The sequence below is a fragment of the Microcaecilia unicolor genome, chromosome 1, assembly GCF_901765095.1.
Source record: "Microcaecilia unicolor chromosome 1, aMicUni1.1, whole genome shotgun sequence".
Classification (NCBI taxonomy): Eukaryota; Metazoa; Chordata; class Amphibia; order Gymnophiona; family Siphonopidae; genus Microcaecilia; species Microcaecilia unicolor.
Genome location: NC_044031.1, coordinates 693172640 through 693200352, shown reverse-complemented (window position 1 = coordinate 693200352; position 27713 = coordinate 693172640). Strand labels below are relative to the sequence as shown.

General features: G+C 44.1%; 1 protein-coding gene across 2 annotated transcripts in view; it reads right to left on the bottom strand.

The window, feature by feature from the left end:
* ICE2 (interactor of little elongation complex ELL subunit 2) overlaps positions 1–27713 on the bottom strand; it is a 161685-nt gene that overhangs the window by 27603 nt on the left and 106369 nt on the right. For both annotated transcript variants that reach the window (XM_030188449.1, XM_030188450.1), the window contains one exon: positions 14374–14458. In XM_030188449.1, the coding sequence (XP_030044309.1) occupies positions 14374–14458 (85 nt within the window). The remainder of the gene's footprint in view (positions 1–14373; positions 14459–27713) is intronic.

Genomic DNA, 27713 nt, shown 5'->3' with positions numbered 1-27713 from the left:
CGACGTCGATGCACTCGATGCCTCCGGTGCCGATGCCGACGAAGAGCCCGAGAACAAAACGTTCCACTGGGCTAATCTCGCTACCTGAGTCCGCCTTTGTAACAGGGAACACAGACTGCAGTTCTGAGGGCGGTGCTGGGCCCCTAGACACTGAAGACACGCAGAGTGCCTATCAGTGAGCGAGATTACCCAGGCGCACTGGGTGCACTTCTTGAAGCCGCTGGAAGGCTTCGATGTCATGGGCGGAAAAATCACGCCGGCGAAATCAAAGGCCGAAATGGCGAAAATTGAAGCACCAAAATTTAAAGGGAGAAAAATCTCGACCGAGGCCAAACTAGGCCTACCCCGACAACGAAAGAAAACTTACGGGGCAAAAGCTGTGAAAATTACGGGAAGGGCAGAAAACCCGAAAGGGTCTTCCGGAACACTTCCGGAGCGCTTCCCGAACTTTTTCAACGAAAAACAAGGAAAAAACACGTCGAAAAGGACGCGCGAGGTCGACTCTCTGGGGCACGAACGGCGTAACACGACCGTACCGAGCTCGGACGAAAGAAGACTGGCCGGCTCGAGCCGGTTTCGGGCGGGAAGACGGCCGCGCATGCGCGGTGCGCATGGGCGCGCGAGGACTAGCAAAGGCCTTTGCTAGTAAACTTTCCGATGGAGGGGGCTGCCGAGGACGTCACCCATCAGTGAGAACAAGCAGCCTGCTTGTCCTCGGAGAATAACACCTCTTAGTGGAGTCTTTCCTGGAAGCCAGCAAGACCTGGGAGACACCCTCCGAAAGACCCAAGGAAGCGAATTCTAGGTTCTCGATATCCAAGCTGTGAGAGCCAGAGACTGGAGGTTGGGATGTAGAAGTGACCCCTCGTTTTGCATGATGAGGGTCTGAAAACACGCCAATCTCCACGGCTCTTCAGAGGATAACTCCAGAAGAAGAGGGAAACAAATCTGCCATGGTCAGTATAGCACGATCAGAATCATGGTTCTGCGGTCAACAAAGTTTTCCCTACTAGAGGTATGGGAGGATACACATACAGAAGACCTGTCTTCCAATTGAGAAAGGCATCCAATGCTAATCTGTCATGGGCCTGAAGCCTGGAACAGAACTGAGGGACCTTGTGGTTGATATGTGTGGCAAAAAGACCCAACGAGGGGGTGCCCCATGCTCGGAAGATCTTGCAGAATATGCCCATATTGAGAGACCACTCGTGTAGTTACATCATCCTGCTCAGTCTATCAGCAAGATAAGTGGCTCGAAGGAACATGCCATGTTGGCCAGCCCAGTGCCACATCCGGACGGCCTCCTGACACAAAGGACGTGATCTGGTGCCCTCCGCTTGTTGGTGTAATACATTGCAACCTGATTGTCTGTTTGAATGAGTACAATTTGATGATACAGCCGATCTCTGAAAGTATTTAGAGCGTTCCAGATCTTCCGGAGCTCCAGGAGATTGATCTGAAGATTCGTTCCTGGGGGGACCAAACACCTTGGGTGTGAAGCCCATCTACATGAGCCCCCCATTCCAGGAGAGATGCATATGTCAGCACTTTTTGTGGCTGCAGAATTTGGAATCGAAGTCCCACAGTCAAACTGGATCAAATTGTCTACCCTGAAGAGAGCATATAAGCTCTGGAGACACTTTAATGACATCATCCAGGCTCCCCGTGGCTTGATATCACTGAGAAGCCAGGATCCATTGAGCTGATCTCATGTGAAGACGTGTCATGGGTGTAATGTACACTGTGGAAGCCATGTGGTCCAACAATCTCAACATCTGCCGAGCTGTGACTTGCTGAGAGGCTTGAATCTTGGAAGCAAGTGTGACAAGTGTCTGCTCTTGTTCCAGAAGGTAGATTTGAACCTTCTGTGTATCAAGCAGGACTCCTATGCATTCCAATCACTGGGCAGGGTGAAGAATTGGGATAGTTTAAAACGAACCCTAGTAGCTCGAGCACCCGAATAGTCCTTCGCATGGACTCCTGAACTCCATCTGAAGAGGTGATCTTCATCAGCCAATCGTCGAGATACGGGAACACATGGACTCCAAGTCTGTGTAGCGATGCTGCAACTACCACCAGACATTTGGTGATGACCCTGGGGAGCTGACACAAGGTCAAAAGGAAACACGCGGTACTGAAAGTCATGTGTTCCCAGCCAAAACCGAAGATACTTCCAGTGGGCTGGAAGTATTGGGATGTGAGCAGGGCCAGTGCTAAGGTCTCTGGCGCTCCACTGCCAACTATAAGTCAGCACCCTCCTCCCGGCAAACTAAAATGGCGCCCACGCCCACCAATCCAGCATCTCCTTTCTTTCTTCTCCCTCCTCCCAACCCCCCCCCTCCCCTTGCTGCATCAGCCAATCGTTCAACTGTCTTGCAGCTCTGACAATTTTGCTGCAAGTTGTGAAGCCCCAGCTCCCAGCCAAGCGAACTGCATTTCTTTTTCATGAGCTAGTTTACAGAAGTGATCTGGTACTTACAGGCTTAGGGAAAAAGGAAGAGCTGAGCGCTAAGAGATGCAAATCCAGCTGCCACTTCATTGGCACCACAAATGTTTCTCTTGGTGTCCGACCAGTGGTTGTGGGCGAGTCATTGCTCTGTTGCTGGCGGACTAGTAGCACTCACTGTTGTGAAGCAGGTTGTTAATGAGGTGCTCTTGCGATATTCACCTCACGTGCTCCTACGATAGCAGCAGCTGCGGACTGGAGCACCCATGGACTGTCTCTCACCTCTCCTCCTCTTGAGACTGCGCCGGGTTTACTTTCTGACTGGCTCAGCGGTACGCGCCTCAACTTCTCGAGTCTGGCTCACCTCTTCTTGGGCCGCCACCAATACAGCTGCTGCAAAAGTGATGAGTAGCATGTCTGCAGCCGCTGGACACTCTCCAGCACTTCTCTACCTTCTCCCATTTACTTTCACTCCCAAAAAGAATCCAGGGTTCTAGCTTTTCTACCTGCGGGCGCCAAGGCATAGTCCCTGGAACTCCTGGCTCTTTTGAGAGTGGATTCCACCAACACAGAATTGAGGGGCAACTGAGGCTTATCAAAACCAGGTGCGCTGTGGATCCGAAACTGGATATCGATCTTCTTGGACATGACCGAGACCAACAGAAGAAACTCCCAGTTCCTAATGAGGACTTCCTGGAGTACCTGGTGGAGAGGGACAGTCACAGCCTCCCTAAGCGGAGACATGTAGTCCAGGACCTCGAGCATTTTGGTCCTGGGCTTGTCCTCCACTTCCAAAGGAAAGGGAATAGCATCAGCCATTTCCTTAACAAAAGATGGGAATGAAAGGAGAAAGTCTCCTCCAGAGAGCCTTTCAGATGAAGGTGAGGGTTCAGAGGGAATTCCATAGGATTCAGAGGAAATGTACCTTGGACCCTCCTCTGAATCCCATGAACACTCCTCTTCGGTGTCAGACAACACCTCCTTATGGGAGTGTCGAGACCGAATCTGCCTCGATGTGGAGGAGCCATATCCTTGAGAACGGCGTCAAGAAATCAATTCCCCCCTTAGAGCAGATTTAAGTAGATGGAAAAATGGGCTGCTTTCATGGTGGGGCAGAATAGCAGTTATTAAGATGAACCTACTTCCTAGGTTGCTATTCCTCTTCCAGACGCTGCCATTGGAAATTCCCTCGGGTACCCTGAACAGATTACAATCTGATATGTCAAATTTTGCTTGGGGAGAGAAAAGGGCGAGGCTATCTAAGCGAATTATGTGGAGCGGAGTGGAGGAAGGGGGGAGGGGGATGCCCAACATTACATGGTACTATCAAGCAGCACAATTAAAACAAGTGGCGGAATGGAGCAAGGGGGACGGGGCACCAATAGTGAGGTTAGAGCAACAATTGGAGCCTAGGTGTAATTTAGAACGGGGACTGTGGGGATCGGGAAAGATGTGCGCCTCCCGGGGGGGAACGGACAACCCATTTATAGGGCACCTGTTACATACATGGGATGTGCTGAAACGCAAATTTAAAAAAGGAGTTAAAACCTCAACACTGGCTCACATTATTCATGAGGTCGAGTTCCCAGCTGGAGAAGCGGGGGGTACGTTTCATGAATGGTATAGAAAAGGCCTGCGGAGATTCCGAGACTTAATGTCAGATGGTACACTAAGGTCATTTGAGACATTAAGAAGGAAGTTTGACCTGCGGGAGTCTGATAACTATGCATATTTGCAAGTCAAACATTATATGAGCAAACAGGGGTGGTTGCGTGCAGACCCGAGGGAACGGGAACCCCTAGAAAACATCTGGGTTACACTGGAGGAGGGGAGGAGAGGCATTTCAAGGTTATATAATTATATGAGAGGTAGCACACTGACTAAATTACCTTATATGAAGGCTTGGGAGGGCGATTTGCATTGTGAACTGAATGTGAAGGAATGGGAAAGGATATGCATGGAGGTAAAAAAGGCATCTGTGTGTGTATTGATAAAGGAAAATGCCTTCAAAGTTTTAAGCAGATGGTACTATACGCCAGATAGGCTAAAACGAATGTATGCTGGTGCTTCAGACAGGTGCTGGCGAAGTGATAATGACATCGGGAGTTTTATACATGTGTGGTGGTCTTGCCCTCCAGTACGTTCCTTTTGGGAAGAAATAACTTTGTACCTGACCTCTATTTTGGACACACAATTTCCTGCAGAACCTAAGTGGTGCTTACTGGGGTGGGGAAATAAAAGGGGCAAGAAATGGCAGAAGCGGCTAAAAAGACTAAGCTTATCAGCTGCGAAACTGGAAATAGCAGCCCATTGGAAGCAGAGAGTGGGCCCTACGGTTCTAGAGTGGAAAACGAGGCTCCGAACTATAATGGGGCTTGAGCAGCTGACGGACAGACGGAGGGGTAGATTTGACCCTGCAGCGGAAGAGTGGGCACACTTGGAACGTTTATGGACTACTGCAACCACAGTACAGAGTATTCAGCCATGAAGGGAGGGGGGGGGGGGGGGAGAAAAGTCATTATGTTTTCAATTGGTTGTATTGCAGTTCTCTTTATTATTATTTGTGGCACAGCGGTTAGCTGATTATGTGTATGTATTTAGGAACAATGTGACTAAATAAAACTACTTTTCAAATTAAAAAAAAAGAAAAAAAGAAATCAATTCCCGCCTCAACTCTGGTGAAGCTTCCTCCACCGATGTCGAGAGAGTGCTGGCTTGGGTGGCAATCAGCACCAGAGCCACATGCAGGATTGGTGTTGGAGGCCTCACCACAGGCTGAGGGCCAAGCGGGGCCGCAAATGTAGGCAGGGTAGGTGCAAGCACCCCCAATACTGATGCACATCATTGCCTTAGGCCATCCAGGAGCTCAGGGAGCAAGGTCCGGATGTGCTCATTAAGGGCCGACAGGGAAATGCTGGGGTGCTGGCTCGGGTGCAGGTTGTAGAACCGCTGGGTTTGATGCGGGAGCAGTCATAAGTACATAAGTAATGCCATACTAGGAAAAGACCAAAGGTCCATTGAGTCCAGCATCCTGTCCCCGACAGCGGCCAATCCAGGTAAAGCTGGCAAGCTACCCAAACGTACAAACATTTCATACAAGTTATTCCTGAAATTGTGGATTTTTCCCAACTCCATTTAGTAGCGGTCTATGGACTTGTCCTTTAGGAACCGTCCAACCCCCTTTTAAACTCTGCCAAGCTAACCGCCTTCACCACGTTCTCCGGCAACGAATTCCAGAGTTTAATTATGCGTTGGGTGAAGCTCCCAGCACCATGTGTCGAGAGCGACCAATGATGTTGCTTGGACTTCGCCCGAAGCGTGTCACAGAGGCTCCTCAGTGCTGACGAGGATGTTGTCAAATCCACATGTTGCCTCGGGATCGGGTCCGACAATGGACAGTCCCGGGTGCCCTGCACAGCAGACGGCCTTGAGGCAGGTGGAGACCCACTCGATGCTTCACTGCTCCCAGTTTCTAAAGGGTCTAGCAGCAGCCATGCTTACTAACACTCCCAAGTGACACTTGACATCAAGGAACTGGACTTGGCTCTCTCATTGACCCTTTCTGGAAATCTGGGTCCTCTTCTTCATGCGAAGACAGAGAACACATTTAGTGGGGCTATGCTCGGGCCCAAGAAACAAAGAATAGCTGTCCTTTCCACAGATTGTTCGATTTCACTGGGTACAGCGCTTAAAGCCACTGGGAACTTTTGTGGACATGGAAGGAAAAACTTCCTCGACTAAATTAAACGAAGTGATGGTGCCTGAACAAGGGCCATTGCAAAAAATGAAGGGAAAATTCCCGGCTGAAGTCAAAGCTTAAAAAACGGCCAAATCTTAAAACCAGGCAAAATAAACTAAAAATATAATGGAACAAAGAAATGGGAACACAAATTTGGATGAAAAGAAAATTGCCGAAAGGCAAGAAAAAAAAAGCTCTTTTGGGCCAATCGATGTGAGGAGACAGTAAAAAAAGGCCCTCTCCTCACCGCAGTAGAAAAAAAGAACTGAGGAGACTGTGTTCTCGTGGCAGGCATTCCACAAGGCTCTACTTATACTTACTGTAAGTCCCGGATGAGGTGACGAAGGTCAGCGTCACCCACTTGTGAGAATAGATAAGCCTGCTGTTCTCAGAGAATACTAATGATACACCTAATAAGTAGATAAGGCAAATTTAATAATCTAAAGCTAGATCTTCAATCACCATATAATCTATATTTCTGAGATCCAGTAAAAGAATTTTACATATAAAGATTCAACAATCTTCCAAAATCATGTGTGAATTCTGTCTTATATCTTATTCAAAACTAATTCTCCCAAAACCTCAGTGATGTTAATCACTGCAACTTCAACTGCAGTGATATAGTTAACATCAAAATCTTCATTGGTTCTTACACATTAAACATTCTATATATTTTATATTTTTTTGAAAACTTTTTTTCACTTATCTCATCTTATTTTATTGTTTTGTCGGACCCAGGGGAAAGTTGTCCGACATGCACGTTTCGCCCACACCTGGGCTGTCTCAAGGACCTTCCCCTGCAAGCACACAAGACCATATGTTAATTCCCCAGACTTCGATTCAAAATCGCCATCAGGAAGGGAAAACTTTAAAAAGAAATCTTTTAAACTTTAGAGAAAAAATATCATCTAAACTCACCCGGTCTTTTCATTAGCGTCAGCTCAGCAAAAGAAATTTAGTAGCCAAGATGGCGCCAGCGTTTTTTCATTCACATTAAATAACAGCCGATTGATGACTCATCAAACCCCGCCCCCAGGGCGTTCCACCAGCAGCAAGGGATCTCCTAAAAATGCTGCCGGTGGTAAGGTGGAACAGCTTAAACTAGATTAGAGTAGTCCATTCAATCTCTAAATTTAAACCTTTCGGTGCCACTGTTTGCAAAGAGAAAATATGGTATTGCTCTCTGAAGTTCAATGAAAAAACGTTGGCGCCATCTTGGCTACTAAATTTCTTTTGCTGAGCTGACGCTAATGAAAAGACCGGGTGAGTTTAGATGATATTTTTTCTCTAAAGTTTAAAAGATTTCTTTTTACAGTTTTCCCTTCCTGATGGCGATTTTGAATCGAAGTCTGTGGAATTAACATATGGTCTTGTGTGCTTGCAGGGGAAGGTCCTTGAGATAGCCCAGGTGTGGGCGAAACGTGCATGTCGGACAACTTTCCCCTGGGTCCGACAAAACAATAAAATAAGATGAGATAAGTGAAAAAAAGTTTTCAAAAAAATATAAAATATATAGAATGTTTAATGTGTAAGAACCAATGAAGATTTTGATGTTAACTATATCACTGCAGTTGAAGTTGCAGTGATTAACATCACTGAGGTTTTGGGAGAATTAGTTTTGAATAAGATATAAGATATAAGACAGAATTCACACATGATTTTGGAAGATTGTTGAATCTTTACACCTAATAAGTATGCATTAGAACATTCAACTAACAGATATAATGCTAAAGAGTTTCCACAATACGGCTTATCATATAGTTTAGAGAACAAGATGCGTGGTACAGGGTCAGTTGGGATAATTTGGTGGTTAGCTAAACTCAAGCCAAGTTTGTTGTATAGTTAAGCAAGAGATAAAGAACTGTCATTCCAGGCTGGTTAAAATAGTGCTGAATATCAGGTAGAGGATTTCTACTCGGAGTAAGGTGTCCTTGTTCCTTTTTTTTTTTTTTTGGACATCCCTGCTCTATACTCCTTACCTACTATTCCGTAGGAACTTGTTCTTCCTTTTTTGTTTGTATACAGTAAGCCTACATACAGTATCAATTCAAATCATCTTTAGGTACTAGTTACCTCTCTGTGCAAGTTTCTACCTAGGATTGTATAAATAGGAAGTGGAGTTCTTGAGGGTGCCTGACTCATTTCTCCACAACTGTGCTCCCGCCCAATCAGAACCTGTCTCAGTCCTACTCACTAGGAAATGATCTGAGGCTGAGGTGCAATGGACCTTCACTTGAAGTCATCAAGGATGAAGACCTCACTTTCTACAAATCCTCCATAGCAACAACAGTTTCCATTAAAGGGGCAGAGACCATTTTACTCCAAAATCCCATATGCATATACCCTGAATTAAGCCAACTGATTTCGCTGCTGTAGGATAAATGACATTTCCACTTCCAATCCCTGCCAGTTTGTCAAACAAAAGTCAGGTTCAGGACACAAACTTGTCTATTGCAAAGCAGTGCTGCCACTGAGCTAACCAAGTAAAAGAGTTAATATAAATAATACAAAAAGAAGCCTGAATTACTACAAGAGTATCAGGATAATTCTATAAACGAGCACCACTTAGGTGCCTATTCTATAAAGGAATGCAGGCGTCTACCTACCTTTATAGAATTCTAGCATAACCAGGTATATATATGCCTAACAGGTGCAAGCACTTATGCCAGCCATAAAACTGGTTTGTTAGCACAGATACACGTGTAACAGAGTATTCTATAAGTTATGTGCATAAGTTTGAGTCCCACCCTCCTTGCAAATATACACTATATAAATAAAGAGGGTTATTTGCAGAATAGCGTTTGTGCAGAATTTTGGCATTTACTCATGAATGTGCACATATGTCATTATTTTAAACATTTTGTGCATTATAGGCACCTAAACACTAGTGCCTAAGTTATAGAATTGCCCTCCATATGTGAAAAAGCATCCTTAGTGTCATCAGCAGATGAATCCAGATATTTGTGGGACGTAGCAAATCAGTCCTTCAGAAAGATGGTAACTGGAACTCCTGCTGCAGTGTCAAAACTGCCACAGAGGCATCCGACCAAGTGGCTCTAGCCCAACACCGAAAAGGAAAGAAGGCAAGGAAATCATGTCGCCACCGCTCTAAGTGCTCCAGGCAGAACAGATGGGCTTCCACTCCAGATGGGCTTCCACTCAGGAAGATGCAGTAGCCTGTGGAGAATGCGCCCAGAATCTGAGCAAAAGAGGACTAGCTGCCAAAACATAAGAGGATGCGGCAGCCTCCGTTGGCTGATAAAGTGTGGCCCTAGGAGAACGAAGCACCGTACCGAGGCCCCGAGAAAAACAGGAGCAAAAGAACAGATGGACAGAACCAAGTAGCACCTCCAAAGAGTGCATAGCACCCAACAGGCAAGTGGCAAGAACCACGGTCGAAGGAGAAGAAAGGCTAAAACTACGCCAAGAAGAAAGACAGTACCCATACACTGTCACCACCCAAGGATGAACCAAAGGAACAAGGCCAGACCAGGTGCCAGATACGGAAAACCTACTTACAAGGACACCTGTATTCTCGAGAAAACTAGATCACCTGGGAGAGAGAGAGACCTAGGCACCCGGTGACGAGTGTGAGCTGGACTCGACAGAATCTTTTTTTTTTTTAAATCTGTTGTCCGGGAAATGTGGAGGCTAGAGTTACCCAAAGCCACTAACAATGCCTCTAAGGGCCCAGCTCACAACAGTCTGCTCTCAAAAGGGAGCTCAACCAGCTGTGCTGGAAGCTGCATCAGCCACCTAGCAGTATAACCACAGTAAAGGATGAGCTGTGACTACCAAAGACATTTGCCTCGCTGTCTCTCAAATACAGCCCTACAAGCAATCCATTAACTATGTCGTTCCCGGCTGCCCACTGGCAAGACCTAAGAAGGCTGACAGTCAGACCTCTGGAAGGAATCCAGAATTGTGAGTCCCATGAAAGGCCTGCCCAGCCACACATGAACTGCAGAGAACTGGCTGGAGAGAGAGACCTACGAACACCAGAGGAAGGCCGAGCCGAGTCCACCAGAAGAAAGGTTGTAAGGGACTAAGAGACATGGAGACGAAGTGTGGAAAAGCCACCTAAGAGAGATGGAGACAAAGTGGGGACAAGCCACCTTCAAAGAGGTCTGAAATAGAATCAGACCTTCGGAAAAACGTTGGAGAGAACTCACTGTATCCAGCCAAACCCATTCTCAGCCCCCGGGTCATGGAGAAAAACCAAGCACCCCAGGAAAGGGTGAGAATTCCTGTGAATAGCAAAGGAAGGAATGGCTGGCTCAAGCTGCAACCGGAAATCACTCTCTGCTACTCCAAAATCAGGGTAGGAAACAACTGTCATCTATTGAAGCTGAAGAGTAATCAAACAACTGAAGAAGAGAAGCCATTGTGGCTGAAGTGTTCCAACACCCGAGGTAGAAAGTCACAAATCAGCGAAGCGACACAGAATAGGAGAACCAGACTCTATCCCTGCCAAGCAAAGTGCTGATAGCCTGAAAATCACGGCCATCCCACTCCAAAAAAGGCCAACCCCAGGAAGGGAGTCCCTTGCCTGAATCACAGGGGAAAGGAAACAGACTCCAGACCCCAACCATAGCTGGGAAGTGGGGTTACTGTGTGTAAACACAGAAGCATGGTCAGGAAGCCTACACTGCTGTAAAGCAGAACCTAAGTCTGCATGAGATGCCCATAAAACAACAGCAAAGGAATAGGAGAAGAGCAGAATAGAGTAATAGCAAAGCACTGTCTACTCTTTGGAGACTGAGGTGTTTCACTGACATAAGCCCAAGGAGTGACACAAAGTGGAGGAAACTTGTCAAGTGGTAGGAAAAAAATGCAAAGGGAGACCCGCATGGACTGTGCCACCTGAAACAAAGACGGATAGAAAAAACGGAACCCAATCTGAAAGCATGGTCTCTGGCAAGATCTGATACCTGAAGTCCCCTAGTTCTGGAAGCAAGGACTCTAGAACTACCCTATACCTGGTTACCTCTAAAAAGCTACACTGTATGATGTTCTGGTGCAGACCGGCTAGAATATAATGTAACTACTACACAAATCTGCTGGGACAGGGACACCCCAAGTGCAGAGACCTTAGGAGGGGTGAAAACAGACCTCGAAAATTGAGGGGACCCCACAAGACACAGTAGAGCTAGGATGAACCACCATAGGAGTAGCGGGAACCAAGCCACACTGGTTAAACATGGCCTCCAGAGACACAGCTGCTTGAGGAACATGGTGCTAACTGTTCTTCAGAATAAGCCCACCACTTCTGACAAGGCCAGACATCACACCACCCCAGGCAAAGCCCAACGTTGCTCTCCGCAGCCAGCAGCAAGTGCAGTGCGACGGCACATTTTTAAAAATGAAAGCCAAACCGTGAGGACCGAGATTGCTATAGAAATTAAAGCTACACTCACTCAGAACTGAACTCTGGAAATGAGTGATCCGCTCTGCTGCTCACCATGGTGTTCAAAGAAGGACTTACATCCCCTCCAAGCATAGCCCACAAGAACTGGGGAAGTGCACTATCCCGTGAAGCAAAAGTTTTTTATTTTATCTTTTTTGGTTAGGAGGAAGGAGAAAGGAGGAAGGGCTTGGGAGGGGAAGGGTGGGTGAGGGACCTGGGTGACCAGGAGGGGCATAATCGAACGGGGACGATCATCTCTTAAGGACGCCCATCTCTGAGGACGTCCCCGCGAATGGGGCGAGGCATCCCGTATTATCAAAACAAGATGGGTGCCCAACTTTCGTTTTGATAATACGGTCGGGGACGCCCAAATCTCAACATTTAGGTCGACCTTAGAGATGGTCGACTTTGGAGATGGGCGACCTTGGTTTTCGCCGATAATGGAAACCGAGGACGCCCATCTCAAAAACGACCAAATCCAAGGCATTTCGTCGTGGGAGGAGCCAGAATTCGTAGTGCACTGGTCCCCCTCACATGCCAGGACACCAACCGGGCACCCTAGGAGGCACTGCAGTGGACTTCACAAATTGCTCCCAGGTGCATAGCTCCCTTACCTTCGGTGCTGAGCCCCCCCCCCCCCCACAACTGTACACCACTACCATAGCCCTTAGGGATGAAGGGGGGCACCTACATGTGGGTACAGTGGGTTTCGGGTGGGTTTTGAAGGGCTCACATTTACCACCACAAGTGTAACAGGTAGGGGGGATGGGCCTGGGTCCACCTGCCTGAAGTGCACTGCACCCACTAAAACTGCTCCAGGGAACTGTGATGGAGCTGGGTATGACATTTGAGGCTGGCATACAGGCTGGCAAAAAATGTATTTTAATTCATTTTTTTTGGGTGGGAGGGGGTTGGTGACCACTGAGGGAGTAAGGGAAGGTCATCCCCGATTCCCTCCGGTGGCCATCTGGTCAGTTCGGGCACCTTTTCAAGGCTTGGTCGTGAAAAAAAAGGGACCAAGTAAAGTCAGCCAAATGCTTGTCAGGGACACCCTTCTTTTTTCCATTATCGGCCGAGGACGCCCATCTCTTAACCACGCTCCCGTCCCGCCTTCGCTATGCTGCTGACACGCCCCCGTGAACTTTGGTCATCCCCGCGACAAAAAGCAGTTGAGGACGCCCAAAATCGGCTTTCGATTATGTCGATTTGGGCGACCCTGAGAGGATGCCCATTTCCTGATTTGTGTCGAAAGATGGGCGTCCTTCTCTTTCAATTATGCCCCTGCAGGTGTACCCCCCTAAAGCCGGCACCGCTCAGCCAGGATACCCCAAGCTACTCCAAAACTAGGAAACCCAGAACAGGAGCTGCCTGCAGATGCTCGAGAAATCCTTTCATCCGCCTGCTGGAGATAGAGAACACTGACTAACCAAGGAGCATTCCATCCTATAAGGCACTTCAGTTCAGTGCTCTCTCTCTCCATCTGCTGGTAGATGGACACAACCCACAAGCATCTGGATTCATCTGCTGTTGACGCTAAGGAAAGACTTTCTTCAGCACACCACTTTAATTAATAAGGATGTCAAGAGTTACAGTAGTAGCGAAAAAAGCAATCCTGCAGGAGTGGCTGGGGAACAAACCACCATCACTGCAATATTGGCGAACTCAAATGCTTATACTTTTACGTACAGAACATCTGGCAATGCGGAACCAGCCACGGATAAGAAGACAACAATTTGAATGCAGATGGGCACCCTTTTGGGAAACCTTGACCCCAATGGTCCGGAGCCAGATATTGAACCTATAATCCCCGTTGCTGCTGCTGCTGCTGCTCCTGTAACCTCTGCTTGTTATTGGATATATAAGGGAAAAAGGGGGGGGGGGCTTTGGGGAGGGAAGGGGGGGTAGGGAACAGGGAGGGGAGGGGGAGTAGTTTAGGGGGGGAAATACTAATATCAATAAAAATACAAAATGTGAAGATATGCCAATTGCTGTTATGGAACTTGCTTATGTAATGTGAAATGTTACAGCTGATTATGTTCACTTAATAAAAATGATTGAAACATAAGGATGTCAATTTAGCCTTTTATAAAATGAGGGTAGTTTAGCGTTTGGGACTATTGTTGTCAGAGACTGACTTTAGACAACATTCCAGGCTATTGTCAGTCCCTGCTTGAACTACTGTAATATCATCTACAAAGGGCTTCCTGCATCCTCACTAAAGCTTTTACAGTTCATGTAGAATGCAGAAGTCACAGTGTTGTTCAGGAAGTCAAGGGCTGAGCCTGGAAACAGTTTCCATGGCTACCAACAGAATATAGAAGACTGTATACGTGTAATTCTTGGTTTTTGAGAATGTGCATACTTCTTTCTCTGAGTATTTGGGCACTATGCTATAACCATACGCATACGATTGTTCAAGTTTGACTGTGTTTACAAACTGCTGTGCTGTCAATGGTGATGGGAAGAAATCAAGCTGCAAGGACTAGGGCTTTTTCCCTCTATGCCCGTGTCATGGAATGCATTGACATATGAAATTATCTGCATGGACAGATTTCGGGAATTTCAGAAACATTTGACAATGTATCTGCTTACTAAAGCATTTTCTAGTTAGGACCAATAGGCATGCAATTTTCTTCTGGGGTTATTTTTTGATGTAGTGTGATATAGGCCTGTATATGATTGTTTTTGCTTCTTAACTTGAACCTTGGTGAGTAGGTGGGTAATACAGTTATGTATATTATAAAGTTATAAATACATACATAATATGGAAAGTTTACTTACTTAAAATTTCCAAACTTCTCTTTTAGCCCTTCAGCTGATACCTCTTCTAACATAAAAAGCTGTGAAGTAAAGGCATCGATATGACCTGGAAAATATGACAAACTGCGCTTACTAGCCAAAGAGATGCAAAAATTGGTGGGAAAGGAGTTTAAGGCAACACATCCAGAAATAATTTGCAGGCAATTCAATCAAGGTTAAAACAATTATTATTATTAGCATTTGTTTAGTGCTACCAGACGCACGCAGTGCTGAACACCTGATACAAAGATACAGTCCCTGCTCAAAAGAGCTTACAATCTAAATAATACAGACAAAACAGTTACGGGTGAGGGTCATCTTTGACTCTTCTCTCTCCTTCTCTGATCATATCCAGCAGATCGCCAAGACCTGTCGTTTCTTTCTTTACAACATCCGTAAAATCCGCTCCTTTCTTTCCGAGCTCTCTACCAAAACCCTCATCCACACCCTTGTCGCCTCTCGTTTTGACTACTGCAATCTGCTTCTTGCTGGCCTCCCACTTAGTCACCTCTCCCCTCTCCAATCGGTTCAAAACTCTGCTGCCCGTCTCATCTTCCACCAGGGTCGCTTTACTCATACTACCCTTCTCCTCAAGTCACTTCACTGGCTCCCTATCCGTTTTCGTATCCTGTTCAAACTTCTTCTACTAACCTATAAATGTACTCACTCTGCTGCTCCCCAGTATCTCTCCACACTCGTCCTTCCCTACACCCCTTCCCGTGCACTCCGCTCCATGGATAAATCCTCCTTATCTGTTCCCTTCTCCACTACTGCCAACTCCAGACTTCGCGCCTTCTGTCTCGCTGCACCCTACGCCTAGAATAAACTTCCTGAGCCCCTACGTCTTGTCCCATCCTTGGCCACCTTTAAATCTAGACTGAAAGCCCACCTCTTTAACATTGCTTTTGACTTGTAACCACTCACCTCCACCTACCCTCCTCTCCTCCTTCCTGTACACATTAATTGATTTGATTACTTTATTTTTTTGTCTATTAGATTGTAAGCTCTCTGAGCAGGGACTGCCTTTCTTCTATGTTTGTGCAGCGCTGCGTACGCCTTGTAGCGCTATAGAAATGCTAAATAGTAGTAGTAGTAGAAGTAATGGGTGAGAAAGGAGGAAGGGACAAGAGGAAGGCAATTGTGGCTAGGAGCTAAAAGCAGCAGTGAAAAGGTGGGTTTTCAGCATAGATTTAAAAACATGTAGAGATGCAGCTAGACGTATAGGTCCAGGAAGTCTATTCCAGGCATAAGGTGTCGCAAGAGAAAAGGAGCGAATCATTTTTTGTTTAGCTTTTCAGTATGTTAATGGTAGTAAAATATGAAACTTTTACATGCTCCTACTTGTCATTCTCACCAAAACTAATATATGTGAATTATAGCACTACTGCACTAACCCTTATTGGACCTTCATGTGGGTATCATGTTAAGATATAAAGAGCCTTAGAAAAGGCAAATTTGAGGCCAAAATAAAAGAATCATTAACTAAAAATATTGGGAAAGAAAAAAAATACATTTTAGACAAAAGTGTTTTGGATGTCAGATTAAAACAAAAATTAACACAATCAAGAATCAAGCAAGGTGGTATGTTGAGGTACTGAAGATGCTGCTTTTTCCAGATTTAAATAAAACAAATACAGATTCAACTAATTTGCAATTGCACCAGAGAAACCTTTGAGGAGGAAGAATCGGAATAAAAAAGGTACCCAGAAACTCAATAAAGGTGAAAAGATCTTGGAAGCAGTGTGTCAGGAGGTTGTTCAACACTTCTGAACTGGTTTAAAAGTAACCTCATCTTAACACAGGGCTTAAAATATCCAAGTCTCCAAATTGACATGTGACTGAAAAATCAGACCAGGCGCCAAGGGCTCAGAGCACATGGGCAGCAGTGTAACAGCACTGGGGTCACACAAAGGCATCAGAATGAGGGAGGGGGGTACTACACTAAATTGTTGCTGCCAGCTGCCACTAGTATCAGCCTCCGTCTCCTACCTGACCAGCACCTCTAATTCCATTGCAGAATGGTGGGAACATTTTCATTATTTAACTCTCTTGGAATGGATTAAGAAATACTTGAGGGGTAATAAAGTAATGGAGGAGTGGCCTAGTGGTTAGGGTGGTGGACTCTGGTCATGGGGAACTGAGTTCGATTCCCACTTCAGGCACAGGCAGCTAGCTCCTTGTGACTCTGGGCAAGTCACTTAACCCTCCATTGCCCCTGGTACAAATAAGTACCTGTATATGTAAGCCGCATTGAGCCTGCCATGAGTGAGAAAGCACGGGGTACAAATGTAACAAAAAAAAAAAAAAAACCCTCAAGTGGAATCATCACATGTACTAATTACTTTTTACTTGCCAAGAGGAATGAGAGTGGGTACAGATGAGGATCAACTAGTGTATCCAGATAATTTTTCTCAATTCCTAGAACTGTCACAGGATACGACTGTGAACTGTGCTATGTTACAGTCTGAGGTTCAAAAGTGATCTATATTGAAATGATTCTTTGCTAAGAAAAAAGGGTTATGGCCACGCATGCTTCATTCTTAAAAAAATAATTCCCTGTAAGTGTCTGGTCATGGGTCAAAATACCTGCTATTTTACTGGATCCTTCTCAATTAGATATTTTTATTTCTGAGAAGTCTTTGTCAAACGATAAAATGCCTTGAATTTGTGTTTTCTTTTTTTGTATATGGGAATTCAATATTGCATAATAAATGACGGCAGAGAAAGATCCGCATGGTCCAATCCTTCCTGCTTATCAAAGTTCACTTGCAATGCTAATGCCTGCTGATACATATAGTTACGTTCCTCCCCATTGCAAACTATATACCATGGAAGTAATTACTGATTGTTGATATTCTCTACTGGGATTCAGTCTTGGAAAACAACTTATGATGTAAAATAGCCTAATCTTATCCACACGTACTCAAGACAGTCAAACTGAGTATTAAGATTTATAAATAAGTGCTCAAGAAGGGGATGTGAAACTGATACTGCCTTCACAAACCTTGTGACTGTTCTAGAGGAGTAAGAGGAGCTAACAAAAGGGGAAAGATGTGCTATATGTGACTGCTTGCATGCTTTTCCAATAAGATTTGCTGAAGATTCCCCTGGGGGTTGTACTGTAGACACGGTTCCAATTAAACAGTTAGTGGTTTTATCACAGAATACACCTCTTCAAGTTCTTTCTTTTGATCCGACTCAATATCATGATACCTTTGATATTCGAGTACATTTACACAGATTTTTCCGTAAACTACGTTTACGGGTACATTTTGATGATCAGGATTCTGAGCAGGTAAAAACTCATTTAGATGGTCAAAAATCTTTTTTTAGAGCATTATTGGCTTCCTTCAACTTGGTTACCTCAGGGTCCTATCGACCCGGCGATAGCCACTTACCAGCAGTGGGTCCTTAGGGACCTACAGCAGGTTGAAAAAGATTTAGGCAGACAGTATAGTAATCTTACAGGTGTACAATGGGCGGCGTTGACCGATCTTAGGAATGATGATTCTATCATCATCCTAAGAGCGGATAAAGGTGGTGGGGTAGTAGTTCAGGATGTTCATAAATATAATGCCGAAGCATATCGTCAGCTGATGGACAAGAATTTTTACCAGCAAATAGTAGGTGATCCTACTCAGGAGTTTCAACAACAGGTTTATAAGATGCTAAAACAAGCTTCTGATGAGGGGGTCATCACCATTCAAGAGTTCCGGTATTTGTTTAAGGAACACCCCAAAATTCCGATCATATACTTTACCCCGAAAATTCACAAAAATCTACAGAACCCTCCAGGACGTCCCATAGTCTCCAGTATTGATTCTCTGTTTGAACCTCTATCCCAGTTCCTAGACTTTCATCTACGCCCGTGTCTCTATAATATTAAGTCTTATGTTAGAGACTCTTTTTCCAGTCGCAGTTTTTCCATCAGATCAAGGGGGTGGCGATGGGGGCTACGGTAGTTCCTACCATTGCATGTCTTTATATGGATCACTTTGAAAAACAATTTGTATATACATCAGAATATTCTCATGGAGTCATACGATGGTATAGATACATCGATGACATTTTGTTAATTTGGGATGACAACAACAAATCTCTGTATAATTTCATGCAATATTTGAATTCTGTGAGTGAACATATAGAGTTTGAGTATCATATTGGACATCAGGAAATAAATTTTTTAGACGTCAATATTTCTTGGTCAGGCAATAAATTCAATACTAAATTATATCGTAAAAATACTGATCGTAACACCATTCTTCACTACCGTAGCCACCATCCCACCCCGTTGAGAAATAGTATACTTAGTAGTCAATTGCTTAGAGCACGAAGACTTTGTAGTTCTAGAGATGACTATTGCAAACAAGCAGAAAACATGATTGATAGATTTCAATCTAGATGTTATCCTAGAAAGATATTAAAAAAAGCGGCAAAGCGTGCCTTTAATTTTCATACTGAATGGCAGAAAAGTGAAAATGTTCAAAGTTCAGATCAGGTTTTAACCTGTGTTTTACCTTATACTAAGATGGCTCATAAGATAATTCAGATTCTTCAACGCCATTGGACAATTTTGTCTATTCATGAAGTATTTAAATTTACCCCCAGGTTTGCATTTACTTGTGGGAGGAATTTGGGAGAATATTTAAATAAAAATAATAAAAAAATTGATCATGAAGCAATAGAAACAGGACATTTTAAATGTAATCATTGTATTTACTGCCAATATGCTTTGGAAGTTCAGGAGGTCACTATTCCCATACTGGGAAGAAATATAGGTTAAGATCTCGCACTGATTGTAATTCGACTGGTTGTATATATGGGATTGTATGCCCTTGTAAGCTGTGGTGCATAGGTACGACTACTCAGAAGATTAAATGCAGAATCGCTCAACACTTAAGTTGTATTAGAACAGAGCGCAAGGAAGCTCCGCTTGTGCCTCATTGGATGACTGCTCAACATTCGCTTAAAGATTTAAAGTTTGTTGTCCTAAATCATGTTAAATTAGAAAGAGGAGGTAATCTCTCTTCTAGTTTATTGAAAAAAGAGCAGCGCCTGATTCATCAGTGGAATACGGTAATTCCTGGTGGACTTAACCGTGAAATTGATTGGCTAAACATTTGATATAACCACTGGGAATCTTGACTGCTGGTACGCATGTGCGGGTGTTTTTTCGCTTTCCATGCTGCTAGCGGAGGTGTGTTCCTAGCTACTATCAGAAGCCGGTAAGAGCGATTGATAAATTTAAAGTTTTGAAGTTTTAATAATGTGTGTAAAAAGTAGGTAGGATTGAATATTATGCACATTATATTTGTAGGATGAATGAACAACCCTTGAAGACGCCATAGCTGGCGAAACACAATTGTGTCGGGTTCTATGTTTCATTCTACAGTCTGGAAAAGTTTCATGCTAAAGAAAATTTAATGGACATTTCTACTGGACCTATAACAAGTTTTGACAAAGTGAGAAGTGCCTTGGTGTCCCAGTATAAAGAAAAATAATTCTTATGATAACTGGTGGAAAATCAGTATTGATGGACAAGATTTATACTATTCAAGACTAATATGGTACAATCGATAAAATATGAGACAGAGCACGTCAAGATAATGATAAAAGAAGGTCCAGTTTATGTACGATGATCCAATATATGTAATAATATAAGATGTTTTAAAGATTTATTGTATTGTATTAAATTGATATGAATGAATGAAAGATTGAGTGTGCATATGATCCATTTTATTGGACTTGTTATAAAAAAGTTTTTTGACATAATAAAGTTTGTATTAGATTTGATAAAAAAACGGTTGTCTTGAATACTAATATATATGCACAATACAACCAATTAAAGATTTAAACCTATAATATAATTTTGTTATATATATATATATATATATATATATATATATATATATATAGAATGAGAGGATTAATTACAGTTCTGTGTTGAATAAAATCTCACTGCATTCATTTTTATGCTTAATATATAAAATGCATTTTATTATTAATGCAATACAAACAGAAACAAGGAGTATCAACTCGTGATTACAGGCTCTTAAAAGTTTCAAATGTATTCAAGTTATATATAGCATATGGTAACACTAACACAGAGGAAAAGGGTAGCTACACAGCGACACACATAAACCAACAGCTGCAAGAGTCACACAAGCAGGAGAAGAAACATAGCCTAACTAGGGTGTGGTATGTGGTAAACCTTGTCCTCAATACTGGGAAAAGAAAGCAGGCAAGATGTTTTACCTCACCATACTTATTGGTATCTGTATTATTTATTAGGATTTACCTCCTTTTTTGAAGAAACTCACTCAAGGTGGTGTACAGTAAGAATAAATCAAACATGAGCAATAGACTAATCTGTAAAGATGAGAATGAGCATGAGGTCTCATCCCTTCCCTAAGCTCCAGTGGGGGAGGGATAGCCAGGGTTGAAGGGTGAAACAGAGACCCGGGGATGAAATAAGCAAGATGCTTAAGGGTTCTGTTCCAGAATGGTAGTGCCTTTCTTAACCTCTGGGCCATTTCCTTTAAGGGCTTTGACGGTTAAACATTGAAATTTTAATTTGGCCCTATATTATACTGGTAGCCAGTGAAGCCTTTGCAAAAAATAGTGTGATGTGGTCATGTTGCTTACAAACGTTTATTAGTCTTGCTGCAGCATTATGAATCAATTGGAGCTGGTGCTGACTCTTTGTAGTCAGACTAGTATAGAGTGCATCACAGTAATCCAGTCTTGATGTTATCATGGTATGCACAACTGAGATAAGGCTTGCCTTCTCAATGTAAGGAGACAGGCAGTGTAGTTGTCGCATGTGATAGAAGCTGCTCTAGAAGGTTGCTTGGATTTGGGGATCAGAGTAAGTGCTGAATCAAGCTGTATTCTAAGGTTCCTGACTTGAGATTTGAGGGGAACTTCATATTTCCCAAAAGAGATTTTGATGTCAGGTATGTGCCCCACTTGTGTTAGGGACCTAGAGAAACTTGATTTTACTTGGGTTCAGACAAAGTTTGTTATTTTTAGCCCATTCTTGAATTGATGTTAGACAGGTAGTCAGTTTATTCAGGGCTGTGGGTAAGTCAGGTTCAGTGGGTATGGGTAGTTGCATGTCATCTGAATAGATGTAGAATTGCATGTCCACTGACCAAATTAGCTTGGCTAGTGGTTTGAGGTAGATATTGAACAGAATAGGTGGCAATATCAGATCAGTGCCCATGGTAGTGATGACGTCCTGCCGAACACTATGGATTGTTGCCTGTCTGATAGATAGGATCTGAACCAGGCAAGTACTGTTCCACTGATATCTGTTTCTGCCTGTCATGTAGCATAATATCGTGGTCCACAGTGTTAAAAGCTGCTGAGAAATTTAGCAATACTAACACCGAGGCAAATCCCGTTTTGGTTTCTGTGAAGATCATCTAGTAGGGATACAAGGACTGTTTCTGTTCCATAAGCTGATCTGAATCCAGACTGACATGGATCTAGCCAGTTTCTCTCTTCCAGCCAAATCACTGAGTTGATCACACACTGTTTTTGGTGTAAGTTTTCCCAAAAATGGGATGTTGGATACTGGCTGGTAACTTTCAAGTTTGTCCTGGCCAAGGTTGTTGTTCTTTAGCAAAGGACACACCACTGCCCTTTTTAATACTGTTGGTAGTTGCTCATTAAAAAGAGAAGCGTTCACAATTTTTCTGGTGCCTTCTATGAGGCTCCTGCTTGCCTGCTGAACTATCTTTGGTGAGTAGGTGTCAAGGGAACCGGTAGCTGGTCAAAGGTCTCTTAGGATTTTGTCAAGGCCCTCCTCGGTTATTGGGTTAAAAGAGCCCCATATGTCTGTGTCAGGAGGGGGCAAGTTTGTGTGCTCTTGGTTAGCTGATAGAAGACTCAGTGGGACTGCCTGTAAATCCTGGCAGAGACTTTTAATTTTGTTGGAAAGGTACGCAACAAAATCACTGCAGGTATTAGCAGGGCCAGAACGGGAACAGCCTGCAAAGATGTTGGTGCCGAATTTGAAGTGGGGTCCTGGCTTTGGGGAGGTTGGTGCATCTGCACCATTACAAAAGAGAGAGAGAGAGAGATCCCTTCCAGAGCAACCCTTCTTGGGTACCGGCAACGCCGATCCCCCGGAGGTCCTACTTCTTCACCTTCACTCAATGCTCAGCATCTGAGTCCTTCAGTGCTGATGAGGACGAAGCAGAATCCACGTGCACCCTTGGTGCCGAGTCTGAGGAAGCTCAGTTTGAGCGGCCGCTACCTGTACTCAAAGTTGAGGCAGGGGGAGATCTCCTCGGTGCCAATGCATCACCAGTGTCCAGTGCAGCTCTGGAAGCCATAGGAACTGATCTCTCGATGCTGATGCATCAGACTTCCATGTGATGAAAAGTTTCTCACACACACAGCCTCTCTACTTTTCTGGGTTCTCTTCTGCATACGAGCACAGAAAACAGGAGGAGTCATGGTCATGCCCTAGACATTGTAGGCTCATGTCATGTGGGTCAGTCACAGACATGGTCCTCTCTTACAGTCTGTGCATCACTGAAACCTACTGGCACGCTTCTGGGACATAACAGAAAAAATAGCCACAGCAAAATCAAACTGCTCAATGATGGAAAGACTGAAAAAACAACAACCCTCTCCTCTTTTTTTTTTTTCTTGTAAAGATCTTGGTTGATAGCTCAGGCTAAAAATGGCCGCAAGCTGAGGAAAAGGGAAAGGAAAAAAAAAAACAGCCAAAAACCTAAGAGAAAAATGGAAGAGGAACAAAATTAAAAGAACCCCTGTGTTACTCAACAATGGGGCAGGAAGGCAAAAAACTGAAAATGAAGTTTTACTCAATGCTGTGATGAAAGACGCATCATCTCAGCTCCACAGAGAAAGTGAAACTGCGGGTCCTGCGCAACTAGGCAGCGGGAAGGCATTTGAGCATGCGTGGTGCAAGCCAATCAAACACTTCTTGAATGCTAGGAACGCTGGGTAGCGTCCGCATCAGGGCACCGTTGGGGGATGTTACCCACTTGTGAGATCCTATGACCTGCTTGTCCTCGGAGAAAACATGATTTACATGGAAAAAATTGCTTTATAAAATTACATGTAGGCATTGCCAGGTGTGTAGTTTAGGTGCAGGGAGGTAGAGCTGTGATGTACACATATCTCTCTATATAAAACGCACCTCCAACGTTCAAATGAAGCCTCACTTACCCAACGTTCCAAAAGTGAAGGGGGTGAGATCGCTTTGTGTCTGCCCCGCCCACGCGTCAAACTTGACGTCGAGGGCGGAGCACTGACACTGAATGAATGGCATCTCCAAGGGAGATGGCGGAACGGTTGCCACGTGACGAAACGCATCACAAAACCAACCAACCAACCAAAACCAAATGCATCGGAATAAGGGAGGAGACTGACCGCAAACAAACACATTCAGAGCTGCAGGGTGATGTCAGAAGAAGGCGGAACACAGCGAAGGGAAGGCTAGACGTCGGGAGCGCCGCCTCCTTCCCTGACGCTGCGCTGCCGGAACCGCCACGGAGGTAAACTTAAAAAGAAAAAAAAAACAAAAACAGATGTTGGGGGGAGAGAAGAGGGTGGGCAGTAAAGTTGAACAATGGGAGCGGGAGGGCAGGGGAGAAACGACAGCATGGATGCGAAGGGGGGGGCATGGATGCGAAGGGGGGGGGGGGGAAGAGGCCGGGCCAGGCTGGGACATGGGAGAGAGAGGAGCATGGATGCGAGGGGGGGGACATGGAAGGGAGAGAGGGGAATTGCTGGAAAGGGATGAATGGAGGGGGCAGGGGACATAGGAGCATGGATGGGCATGGATTGGGAGGGCAGGGCTCAGGGAGAGAGGGGAATTGCTGGAAAGGGATGGAGGGGGCAGGGGACAGAGGAGCATGGATGGGCATGGATTGGGAGGGCAGAGCTCAGGGAGAGAGGGGAATTGCTGGATAGGGATGAATGGAGGGGACAGATGGGCATGGATGGATATGGATTGCAGGGCAGGGCTCAGGGAGAGAGGGGAATTGCTGGATAGGGATGAATGGAGGGGGCAGGTGACAGAGTAGCATGGATGGGCATGGATTGGGAGGGCAGGGCTCAGGGAGAGAGGGGAATTGCTGGAAAAGGATGAATGGAGGGGGCAGGGGACAGATGGGCATGGATTGGGAGGGCAGGGCTCACACTCTCTCTCTCATATACAATGTCTTTCTGACTCACACTGTCTCACACTGTATCACATTCACTCTCTATGTGCCACACAGTCACTCACACACTCGCTTGGTCTCATACACTCACTCTCACAGAGAATCTGTGTCTCACACACACTCTCTCTCTTGCACACACACACACTCTCTCTCACACTGTGTCTCACATACACACACTCTCATTCTCACACACACACACTCTCTCACAAACACACTCACACCCAGACTCACTCTCTCTCTCACACTCACACTTTCACTCTGTCTCTCACACAGTCACTCTCACATACACTCTCCCAAACATACACACTCCGAGGAAAACCTTGCTAGCGCCCGTTTCATTTGTGTCAGAAACGGGCCTTTTTTTACTAGTATTTTATAAAATATGAAAAGAGTACACATACACACACATTTATATTTTCTTCTGACAGGATATTGCTTTATGTACGAAATTAGGACAAAGACCACTGAACACTAATAGTTCTGTACTATCTAAAGCAGAGAAGGTTATGTTTTCTTCAGGAACTGGGTGTATCATTTCCATATTACTGATTACTCCAGTTTTCCTAAGATTGGAATGTGTAAACTTCATCTGACCCTAAACTAAAATATTAATTTTTATTTGTGCCATCTTTCCCACCCTCCCTACCCTTTGTCCCACTGCTATTCAAGAACACCCCCACTGCTCTTCCATCTCATGGAATGAAAGAGGGTACTGATACTTGTCTTGGTCAACAGTTGTTTGTAATAATTAAACCTGTGGCGACCACTGTCTTGTAAAGGAAATGATCTGGATCATACATGGGTAGGCCAAATACATGTAGCTAGTGGGAAAATATTTTCCATCAAGTTGAGTATGTAGGCTGCTTAAAGTAGAAAAACGTGCTTGTTTTACAGTCTAAGTTTGAATACAAGTAGAAAAAATATATATATATATAAAAAATTAAACAGAATTTCTAACTATGATTACCTAACTACACTTTCAAAAAAACAACAAAAAAACAACCCAACAACAAAATTATGCAAAGCATATTTTCTGCATAACTCTGACAAAACTTGACCAATTTCAATAAAGTTTGGGATATATCATCCTGAATAAACTTGCAATAAGCCTACACTCACTCAGACCACCTCATCTAAACGATGTCACTTCACTACCGGGTTCTTCAACTGTTGCAATGTTTTCTTCAATGCGAACTGATCGGGCTCTGCTGCTTCCTTACTGGCGATCAATCAAGCCCGTTTCTCACAATTTCTTCAAAACATATTCTACACGCTTAACCTCTTCCACCTCTTTCTGGAAACTCTTGCAACAGTCTATGAGAACCATTATTTAGGATAATATATCCCAAATGCGAATTTTGACAGTTATATGCAGAAAACAAGTATTGTATAGTTTTTTTTTTTTTTAACACAGTCCCCCCTGATATTCTAAGTTATTTAACCAGCCACACACGGCCGCCAACCGTTTAAGTAGTATACCTGCATCTAACCATGGATACTCAGCACTTAACCGGCTATGGTTAGTGGTTAAAATAGGCCACATAAATAGCAGCCCTATCTCTAACTGCTAAAAAATTAACCGGTTAGCACTGAACATTGGCTTAATTAGCTAACGTTTAAGCAGTTTAACCCCCCCCCCCCCCGGATATTCAATACTAGTTGCCAGAAATGGCCTGGCATTGAATATCCGGGTTTAACCCATTAGTGCCCAATTTGTTCCCATATGGCTTATTATGGGAACATTGGGCACTAATGGGTTAATGCTGGTGGCAGACAGCAAAAGCGCGGCCCACTACCAGCTGAATATTGGGCCCAGTGTATATTTGAATTCTTTACTGATTAGGAATTTTATGCTATGGGTAATAGACTGAGATCTAAATTTCAAATGCCACCAAGTCAGAATTTCAAAGTCTAGCTTTCACTTGCTATACTGCTTATCTTCATACAAAACTCAGCGGCTTACAATACAAAAATCGGTAATAAAATAGTAAAAGAGTTCCATAAAATCAACAAGAAAGGACATTCACACAAACAAAAGATCCCAATAAAGCAAAACTGGTACCCCAGACCAGTCAATTACCATCCCCTAGAAGAGGGCAATCCCAAAGGCATCCACAAAAAAGTGGGCCTTTAACATTCTCTTAAACCACTTTAATGACCCCTCTTCCTGCAACGGTTTCTGAAACGCGTTCCATAGAGAAGGTGCTTGATAAAAAAGAGTCTGCCCTTGTACTTGCCCAACATGCCCTACAGATCTTAATGATCTTCCTGGTATATAAGGGACTATAAAGGTTAGTTAAAGCAGAGAGGTTCTTTTCATAGAATGCTTGTGTGTCAAAATCATCAATTTAAAGAGTATCCTATAATGGAATGGTAAAGTATGTAAAAAGGGGGGGGGGGGGGTTATATCAAACCTATGTACCCTCCCTAATAACCAACTCACCACATAGAAGACACTTCCTGGTAGCCATTATTTCCACTCGATGCATTAGTGAATTTCAAACATTAATGTACTATCTCCCATGCACATGTGTTCATCACAGCTAAGTTTTCTATACACAAATCCTAAATTTGTACTGAAGGTTGTAGAATTGCAAGATATGCAAGTATGTTAAAAAGTACATGCATATCTGCATAAACATAGATGCTTTTTGGAACTATCTTGGAGCCAGTACCTACTTTTTGGTGGGATAATTTCATAAAGGCACATAGATGTATATGTTGCCTTTTTAAAATAGCAACATAAAATATTTCCACAGTTAACCAGAAGTGGAATGGATGACCTTAACCTAGCCAGGAGGGGAGGGAGGAGATTCTCAAATCTGTGATATTATGAAGAGGGTGGATTTATAAGGATTTATAAACACCAGTAAAAAAACTCTGTCGCCATCTTAACTGGGTTAACAGATGCTTCTCCAGATAGCTTGCGGTTAAATTAATGGTATGTTTTAGGTTTTGAAGGGGGCGAAGTAGGATTTCTAGTTTATAGGGTTATAACTGCTCACCTATTTTTTCCCTGTTTGTAAGTGAAACATGAGTCATGTTGGATTTATAGTCATGAACCGACATTGAATCTCACACTCACTTAAGATGAGTATTACTATCAAACTAAAATAA